This window comes from Lagenorhynchus albirostris, chromosome 1, assembly GCF_949774975.1.
Source record: "Lagenorhynchus albirostris chromosome 1, mLagAlb1.1, whole genome shotgun sequence".
Lineage (NCBI taxonomy): Eukaryota > Metazoa > Chordata > Mammalia > Artiodactyla > Delphinidae > Lagenorhynchus > Lagenorhynchus albirostris.
The window spans coordinates 93,178,773-93,188,935 of record NC_083095.1 but is presented as its reverse complement, the minus strand read 5'-3'; the positions used below and the strand labels follow the sequence as shown (position 1 = coordinate 93,188,935).

The 10,163-nt window shown below is 42.1% G+C and overlaps 1 protein-coding gene across 2 annotated transcripts in view; it reads right to left on the bottom strand.

Moving 5' to 3' along the window:
• Window positions 1–1,994: 1,994 nt before the first annotated feature.
• SLC27A2 (solute carrier family 27 member 2) overlaps window positions 1,995–10,163 on the bottom strand; it is a 54,441-nt gene continuing 46,272 nt past the window's right edge. For both annotated transcript variants that reach the window (XM_060169084.1, XM_060169091.1), the window contains 5 exons: window positions 10,031–10,121; window positions 9,222–9,420; window positions 7,618–7,715; window positions 3,136–3,266; window positions 1,995–2,171 (listed from right to left, as the gene is read on the bottom strand). In XM_060169084.1, the coding sequence (XP_060025067.1) occupies window positions 1,995–2,171; window positions 3,136–3,266; window positions 7,618–7,715; window positions 9,222–9,420; window positions 10,031–10,121 (696 nt within the window). The remainder of the gene's footprint in view (window positions 2,172–3,135; window positions 3,267–7,617; window positions 7,716–9,221; window positions 9,421–10,030; window positions 10,122–10,163) is intronic.

The window sequence follows — 10,163 nt, the reverse complement described above, 5'->3', positions numbered from 1 at the left end:
AGTTTCTAACCGGGAAGTCAAAGATGTGGATCAAAGGTGGTCAGGCCCCAGCAGGCTTTGGTTCCAGAACACTACTGTTCTGGATATTGGTGTAAGTGCTGACCTGTCACCCAAAAAAGATGTCCCCTGTGACACAGAATGACATCACAGCTTTAACAATCTCTGCTTACAACCTGATTCACTTTAACAAGATTCCAAGTAACACAATTGCACAATGTTATACTTTCAAAAGCAAAGGCTGGGCTATTTCCCATCACTTGGGTTAAAATTTTCACAGGGAGATCAATAAAGCAAAAGCAGAGATACCTAGAATTTTGCAAAAGTTCCCAAATGCTGACCCACAAGCAACAGTTGTTCTGAATTGTTGCCTAAATTCACAGAGATGCAGTGATATCCAGAGTTTTCCTTAGGCCATCCTCAAGTCCCTCATGCATATTAAGTGCTCAGGGAATGTTTACTGTTGGGCATAAAGAGCGGGATTCTGGTCATGAGTCTTCTTAGGAGTCCCCTCTAAAAAAGTGGAGAGAGTTTAAAAAATATTTCTAATACTGTGTTGGGGGTGGGGCTGGCCACCCCTCATCATGTATCATTGAGAATCCCTGAATACATTTGCCTGGGGCTTTTCAATTTAGGGACTAAATTGAGGGAGAATTAGGGCTCCTTTCTAGCTCCTGGTCGTCTGAAGATGTTCTCTAGGGAAGGAAACTCTACCTGTTTTAGGGAGGCTGGGGTGAACTCGAGTCACACTTCCTAGATGTGAACTTAGTGAGCATGATGCTCCTGTGACCTAGGACAAGCTCTAGTAAGGAATACGTCATCTTGAGGGCCGCCACCAAGGACCTGCTCCTGGAACTCTGTGACTGACACATGCAGAGCTTATGGGGTTCTACTCAGAAAGGGTGGCAGCTGAGTGTAAGGACAAAGAGCCTGTCTGAGAGAGCTCCTTGCTGTTCCCAGATCCTCCTGTGCCACGCCCAAAGCCCTCGGTCCTTGAATAGGCTCTCTGGCCGGAGACTGGCTGTGGAGTGAAACCAGCTCTAGACTGAGGAGCACGTGAGCCTGGGGGTGCGAGCTGGACCTCTGGGACTTCCCTGGTGCACAGTTGCATTTTCTCTGGGGTGAGTGGAAATTATAAAAAATGTGAGACTTTACATGTTAAAAATTGGGAGATTCACATAAATATCTGGATTTCTGTTTTGTGAATAATCAGATCTTGGAAGTACCTGGGCTCTATAGCCCCATGACAATAATCAGCTGACTGAAGCTGCATCGTGGCTGTCCCCACGTTTTCCACGTTCATTTGGGACCTGCTCTTCTCATCCGCATTACCAATACAGATCCTGAAGCCACTTGAGTTTGCAACCCTTGATATAGCTAAAAAGTTTGCTGGATACCTTTTATGTATAGAGCTCTGATGCTCTAGACTTAAGCTCCTTCAAAGACTATAGGTGGCTTTATCACTTGTTGGCTAATGCTGTAGACAGTGGCCAGAATGCTTCTGGGGGTAGGGTTGGCCTTACACTAGAGCTGGATTTCCATTGGGTTGTTCACTGGGAACCTACCCCCTCACCTCCCAACTCCTTACCACTTTTTACTCAGAATGCCATTAGCATTATAAAGGGGACACCTGTGAAAAATTGCCAATGATACTGTCAGGCTCAGCGTTCGCATTTAGAATCAAGTCAGGAAGAAGTGCCTTTGCATATGTTGGTGTTCATCTATTTTATTACATATTTTAAAAAATAACATCCTCCCTCTAACAAGCTTAGTTTGCAAATACAAACAGTAGGTGCAAATTGAAAAACAATTACATATAAATCTTTTCACTTGCAAAGGTTCGGGTGTAATTTTAAAAAGTCTCTCCTTACTGGTATGCATAAAAAAATTGCACTGCACAATCTTCAATCAAATTAAAGTGGGATTATATCAAGTGGCTGTACTAGGTCCATTCAGTTTCTTTCTAGAAATACACTGAGTTACCCTCCTGGTAATATTCAGAGTTTCAGAGTTTTATCATTAATGGCATTGTAAATGTGCTTAGTCATCGGCACATACATTTCTGCTTTGTCATCCAAGAAATACAAGGCATCTTTGATAACTGCAGGGTTAAAGCCCTCTTCCATGAGGGTCACTTTTCGGTGTTTAAAAGTTCCAGTGATCTCAATGGTGTCCTGAAAAACATCAAACAATCATTTGAGAGCTGTGAAAGCAGATTCTGTGTGATACCAAGATAGCCTGTCTTCAGAACCTCCACTAGGGGGCCCTCTGTGGAGGTATTTTTCCTTCCCTTAAAGCTTGACGATCACATGTGGGGAGAGAGAGTCTGCAGACAGTGGAATACGGAGCAGAAGAGTCTGTCACTTGGTGAGCTTCCAGTATTCCTGGAATATTCTGATTAATGGTGGGGTGGGGAAAGGAATCATGTACACACAGACAACTTTTTTTTTCAGCCTGTTTGTGACACTGAAGACTTGTTTCTTCTTCAGTAAATAGGTGATGATCTGAGGATATTTCAACTTTCATGTCTCTCAACCATCACTGTAAAGCATGTCAGTGTTTTATGAACATCAACAGAAATAACCGTTTAACCTTAGCAATATCTGGTAATCTAACACTTCTTTTCTCACATCTTCAGCTACAGAATCACAGAGCTCAAGGTCCAAAAGTGAGAGTGTTAAACTAAGGGGTTAATGTTTGAGAAAGAAAAAAAAAAATCTCTATCCGTGACGGTTTAGCCTTTGGTAGTTCCTACTGGCTAATGATGCCCAATTAAAGTTCACATCACAGAAAGGTGCAGGACCTCAGGGAATTTTTCCATTCTTTAAAACTGGAAACAATAAGTAAGAGGGTCTGAGCATTTCTATTTTATGTGTTTGTTATACCTCATCAAACAGACTTTGTGAGTTATTTGCTAACACTGTTGCTGAATGAACTGCCTGTGGTTTTAGGGAAAAAGGGATTAGGATTTGGTTTCATCTAGCTATATTTTCTGGTATTTCTGCTTCCTCATTTAGCTTCCTGAAAGAGTAGTGAAAATTTGGCCGTTGTGCTCCCATGGTAGAAGAGGAATTGTTCCCTTAGACTCAGGTGTCTCCAAGAGAGAGGATAACTGAACTTTATAACAAGGGGTCTCACCTGTATTCTTAGAAACCGGGGCCTTGCGTAATTGGGCAGGTAATCGGCCACATGCTTAAAGAGTTTCCTTCCATCAAATTCATGGTCTTCCTTCATCTTGATGGAAGCCATGCCAATTCGACCCTCGTGACCTAGAGTTAAAGTGAGAAAAAATTAGGTGGGTTGTAGCTATTTATTTTATTTATGATAAAATAAATGACCTTTGCTAGGTTAAAGTACAGAGAACTGAGACAGATTTATGGCATGGGTTTCTTTTGAATAGCTGGAATTTTTATTTCAAATATATGTTGAAGTTAAATTCTAAAGTGAATTAAAGATAACAACAAAACAACAAGCTATACATTGATTGAATCTTTATTACATGCCAGGTCCTTTACTAAGTGTGCTTTATGTACTATCTTATTTAACCCTCGACAACCTTATGAAGAGGTACAAAGGTTATCTCCATTTTACAGGTGAAGAAACTGAGGCTTAATGACATTAAAAGACTTGTTCAAATTCATGCAGCAAATACTAGGCAGGGCCAGAAATGGAATTGAGGCAGGCTGGCTAAAGATCCTGTGCTTATTGACATCATCCTTCTTGGCAGCCTAGATGTAAACACCAGAATGGGAAAAAGGTTGAATTAGTGGCTAAAAAATTTTTTGGATTCTGGTGAAAAACCCTTGCTCCCCTGTCAAGGATAATTGGGCTCAGGTGGTTCTTTGGGTCGCAGGTCAGGTCTATTGTGCTTCCAGGCACAGATGTTCACCTCTGAGACATATAATCACGGTTCCTAATAGCTTTGCCTCTGCATTTCAGAGAGGCTGCAGGACAGGAGGGTGAAGGCAGATCAAGGTATGTGCCCACTGCACCCCCACCTCCCCACCTGGATGCCTTCTAGTCCAGAGAGGTTGTGCTCTCCACAGGGGAAACAGATCCTAACAGCTCTTTCTTCCCGGTGTTTAGAACAATTACCATTGGTTTCTTGTGAGGACAGTGGTAATTACATATTAATACCTCTTCTACGTGATCGGGCAGACCCAGTGGGAGTCCAGGTCCACTTCCCTGAACTACTTAACTGTAATCAGAGAGGGGGAAGGAGCCGCCCTTCGTCACCTGGGCCCCAGCTTTCAAAATCTCTCCCATGGTGGTTGTGTGTTTTCCCATGACTCTAAAGAAGTCAGAAAACAAGAGGAAAAATTATAAGAAAGGAAATGCATCCTCATTTGCTTTGCCTCATATCTGAAGGAGGGAGGCAGGGCACCATACCCTCTTTCTCTAGGGGTCCCTGGTAGCTGTCTCAAAGGTACCGGTCTCAGGAATCTTGAATGTCTCCAATGAGCTCCTTTTAGAATTAAGGCAGAGGCTGATGCAAAAGAAATCTTCAGAGTCAACTGGCTCCTTGCTTCTTGCTCTGACAGAGGCAATGCCCAACCGAGAGGCAAATGGGGCTGTTGGATCTCAGGTCTCTGTCCTGACTCCCAGAGGTTGGCTGGGGCTAGTTCAGCTCCAGGGGGAAGGTTCCTGTCTGCAGCAGTTCGGGCCAGAGGTTCTCTAGAGTTGCACTATCCAATATGGTGGCCACTGGTCACATGTAGCTATTAAAATTAATTATAATTAAATAAAATGAAAAATTCAGTCCCTCAGTTGCACTAGCCACATTTCAAGTGCTCAACAACCATATGGTAGCTATTGGCTACCATGCTGGACAGTGCAGATATAGAACATTTTCAGAACACTGCAGAAAGTTCTATTGATAATATAAAGCTCTAGAGAGTAGTTTGGCAGTTCTGATGTCATCTCTAGTCTAGGCCCAAACTTACAAGTTTCTTCCTGGTCCAAAGCTGAGCTCTGTGAAGGCCTTGTTCAGCCCTTCGGTAGTGAGAATCACCCTGGTGGACTGATGTCTTTCTCTAGATAGATCTGCCACATTTCTAGGCTGCAAGAGTGGCACTGAGAATCACAGAATCTGAAAATAGGAGACTTTAGGGTTCATCTTTAATCTTTCACTGCTGTAAGAATTCTCACAGGATCCCAGGTGGACAGCCAGCCTCTTTACACATCCCAGTTGGTGGGACATTGTCTACCTCAGGAGACAGACCACTCTGTTGTTGGTCCCTCTGGCTACAGGAGAGTTCTCAGGCTAAAATTTGCTCCCTGGTCATTTCAATCCATCTGTTTTATTCTGCTCTCCAGTGCAACATAAACACAGCTGCTCCTTGTTCTACCTGACTTGTCTCCCAATCATTTGAAACCCATTAGCCTCCTCTTCTTTGTTCTATATCAATGGCTCCTAAACTTTACTGGGTGGTAGACCCATTTGGGAATTTAAAAAAGACACAAAGATTTAGTCCCAAACCCCAGATCTGGGCTTTAAAAAGTTTCCCAGATGATTCTGATGACTGGCTAAATTTTCAGAACCACTAGGCCTCCAGGCTTCTCAGACTTCAGTGTTTTTTAAAAATTGTGGTAAAACATACAATTCATTATTTTAACCATTTTAAAGTATACAGTTCAGTGGCATTTAGTATGTTCACAATGTCGTGCAACTATCACCAGTATCTAGCTCTAGAACATTTTCATCACTCCAAAACCAGACTTCATTTGTTTTAAGAATCACTGGAGGGCTTGTTAAAACACAGCTCCCTGGGCCCCACCCCAGAGATTCTGGTTCAGTAGTTCTGGGGTGGGCATTTCTAACATGAGAAATATTAAATTTTTAACAAGCTCCTGGGCGATGATGCTGTTGCTGGCCCAGGGACCCTACTGTCAAATGAAAAAAATGCACAACGTGAGAGTTGTGAGTTAAATTTTATTTGGGGGCAAAATGAGGACTATAGCCTGGGAGACAGCATTTCAGATAGCTCTGAGAAACTGCTCCAAAGAGGTAGGGCAGAAGGTCAGTACACATGGGAATTTAGTGAAGGGGGAGTACATGCAACCAGGCACATATTTTTTGCAGAAGGTATCTGCTAGTCTCACGAAGGACACTGCTAGTCACGAGGAGCAGATGTCACCATGAAGGATTTTAGTGCTTTTCTAGATATGAGGAGATGCAAGAATTGGGCTCATAAAATCTTCTCCTGAAGATATCTATCTGAAGACCTGTTCTGCCAGTTTTTCCCAGAGCACAGAGTGCCTCATTCCTGATGTCCACCTTGAACTCCTTTCAGGGCATGTTGAAGGTGTGCAGCTGCAGCGGCTCGTAATTTGATCCTTGTAGAGGCAGATGGCGAGTGCCAATTTGTAGGTGACACCACTTTGAAGAGCAGTGGATTAGGCCTTTCCATTCCATTTCCCATATTCTCTTACCTTCTCATACTCATTCTTTTGTATTGTTACTTTAAAAACTCCAGCATTTAGAAGGGCATGCAACATATTCCAGATGGGGTCTGTGAGAGGCCAGCATGGTGCCATGGCTGACAACCACAATATGGGCCCTTGTGTTAATTCAGCCTGAAATCCAACATGAGAAGTATTCTGCACCCCTCAGACTCTGACCTGAGATGTGGCTACACTTCCTGTCAAGTCATTGTCACCGGGTTGGAGAGGAGCAGGCAAGAGAAAGCCTCAAATATTCTTTAAAAAATAAAAGGCCAGCACAATGTCATGTGAAACCATCATAGCTCAGGTAAAAGGGACTTTGGGATTTCCATTTTGAGTATAGATGAGAATCCCAAATACTGAGTTCTAGGGAATACCGATTCCCCTAGTACCTTATATTTGGATAGTGATTTGGAAGTTTTAATCCTCTCTGACATCTATAATTAAAATGATTTCTTTTCATGACAACCCTCATGTACGTGTCTGATAAATATACATTTAGTATTTATGTAATTAAAATGAATTAGTTTTCTCGACAATCTTAACTGCAGGATTGGTATTATCTCTAATTTAGTGATTTGCGTGAAGTCCAACAGCCAGCAGGTGTTGGAGCCAGGACCCAAAATCAGACCTCACCCTCCCCACTCTGCTGGCAGAGGCAGATCTGCAGACAGAGGCTTGGTGACAGCACTTTGTGTGATGATTCTGAAACTCAGTGGAGCAAGCTGGGGTCAGGGACTTGGTTTAAAAGAAGAGTCTGGAAAAAATCAGCTCCTTCCTGGCTTTTTTCCTCTAGCAACGGCACTTGCTCTTACTTGTGCCTCCCAGTTCAGAGGCCAAGATACCACTTCCAAGCTCTCAAGCATGATACCTCTTTTCTTGAGGCATGCCAAATGCTGCATGGACCCTGCATCGTGGAGAGATTTGGCTTGCTTGAGAGCCCAAGAACAGCTGGGGAGTGAACCACAGAGGAAGGCCAGGTTCAGATGTACTGACCTGTCTGATTTATAATGGCACATAAACCAGACATAAGCCCCTTACTCCCAGGAGGCTGGGAAAGAGTTGTTTCATTCTCCAGCTGGCAGGAGGAAGTGATGACAAACTTTGCACGGGGTTTAAAATTATATTCTGTTAGTGTAGGAGTTTTGGCATTGATTTATAATATCTTGTGCATACCTGGCACAGACACGCCATAAACATTCACTTCTTGGACAAAATCAACCAGTCCTACTATGTCAGCAACTTCAGTGGTGGCCACATTTTCCCCTTTCCACCTGGAAGAAAAGGCAAGGTTAGCAGAGGTCACTGGTGGTCTGCGGTGCAGGTTGTCTGTGACAGGTGTTTCCTCCAGACCACTGTGGGGTGGCTGCGTTTGTCTTCCTCACCTTGGCCCCCAAACTCTCCAACTTAGTCATGGGAGAGGCACCCTGCTTGAGGCATGAAAGACAAAGGCATAGACCTAAAGAATAAAATGTGGAATTTTAACCTTGCCACATGAAATGTGATACACAGAATGATGTTCTAATGTTAAAATATGGGTTTGGCCTAAGAAAGGCACTAGAAATCAAAAATAAATCTCAATGACTTTTTGCTGTGTTTAAGTCTCTCACTTCCCTCACTCACTAACTTTGGCTGCTATTTAATTCAGTTAGTAAATGTCTATTAACTAGAATTTCATACTTGTTTTTCAGGGTCTTATGGCAATGAAAAAGCTTTTAATAAGAAAGAAAATATCATACTCTATTTGTAAGGAGAATAATGTTAGTGCCCAATCAGGTGCTACTTTTTCTTTGAATAAAGAGTTAAATTTTGTCTTACATTTAAAAATTCTTTAGATCTCCCAGAAGTATCTTTTTTAGTAACATGAAGGTGGCATAACATAATGATATAGATCCAGAGTCATGGGATATTAGAGATGGAAGGAACCGTAAGGATCATTGGGACCCTCATTTCATGGGTGAAGGAACTGAGGTACAGAAAGATTACCTGCCTGATAACACAGCTGCTCAGGGGTAAAGAGGAAGCCTGGGAGCTGAGTTCTTCTCATTCATATCCATGCTCTTTCTACTACAGACAGACAACTTCCATCTCTTCCTCATTCATTCATGTAAAAAGTAATCACTGTACTAGGTGCTGGGGGGTGAACAAGCAGACACAGGGTCTGGCCTGAGGGAGTTTATACGGGAAGGAAGCTGGTTAAACAGAAGTGTCATGAAGCTGGAGGACCATGCTGTTGCTGAGAATTAATTTCATGGTCTATTACGATGACTTTCAAACTCCACTGTGCTGACTTGTGGGCTCTGTGGGAAACCATCTGGTTGGGAATGGAGAGTGGGAGGGACAGGAGCAGATGGGGCTCAGAACCCTCACCTCCTCTTCAACTAGATCAGCTTCACATTAATTTGCATTTGATTTTATCTGAGAAAAAGCCTCATGATTGGAAACAGTATGAAAATCCCTGGCTGACCTGAGTGACTGGTAATAATTGAGGATAAATGGGAGGAATTGGATGGACTAAGTTATTTAGGTGCCCAAAATCAGACACAGGTTTTCTCTCCTAGTTTCATCTGGTGTTGCTCAACCAAGATAACTATGCATTGCAGAGTGATACCCCGTGTATTTTGCGCCTTGTTTTCTGGGAATACAGGAGGTTGAATTGACACACCAAAGAGACAGAAGGAAATGGAGTACCATAACCAAAGTGGAATGCGACTCTAATTTAGGAGTAAGCCAAACTGTGCATGTGTTTGTTTTTGGCTCAATAATTCAGAGAAACCAACCGGAATGTATCTCCAACTCTGTCGTGGAAGTAGATAAAATTTTCGTGGTCCATCATTAAGAGATCTCCACTGTTGAAATAGAGGTCTCCTTTCTTAAAGACATCTCTCAGTTTTTTCTTCTCTGTCTGAGACTTTCCTCCAGCATAGCCACTAAATGGTGTGAGTTGTGTGATTCTGCAAACCAGGAGTCCGACTTCACCTAAGACAGAAGAAAGTAAATTGTTATTTTATGTACCAGCAGTAGGCAACTTTTAGTATTAACCTTCTTTTAAAACTGATGCCATACAACCCAGTGGCAACAAGCTGGCTGCAAGAAGTCATTTTACATGCATGTGTACATGTATTTCCATGTATATCATATACACACATATATACACCATGCACACACACACAGAGTACATTATTCTCTATGGCCACACATTTGTAATTCTTTTAATACTAATCTTTCACTGAATAATGATTTACACACACAATTAGACAAACGCATAGTAGTTTAAGCTTAAAGGAAAGGCCCGCTAAAGCTAACCGTAGTTTTGCAACCATAATTACATATCCGCTTCTGCAAAATGCTTACCTCATAATCAAGAAATTATTAAGCTAGCTTTCAAATTATAGTTATATTACGTGTAGTGGTAAATTACTATCTTTTGGAATTTATCTATTTCCAAGAGTACGAAAATAAACCTCTTTTTTTCCCCCACTGATAAATTTTACCATGTGTTCATTTTAGCTGTGATATGTTAGTTCTTAAGAGTCACTTGGTTAAGGTAAGAAAAGGCACAGGTTAATTGAACAAAAATCCACTGTACCTTTGGGAACTTTGATGCAATATCCATTTCCATCTCGAACGGGTTCATCTTTTTCCACATCATATTTAATCAGCTCATAAGTTATGACTTTCTAGCAAAATTAAAATGGATCATTCTGAGCACATATTCTTTC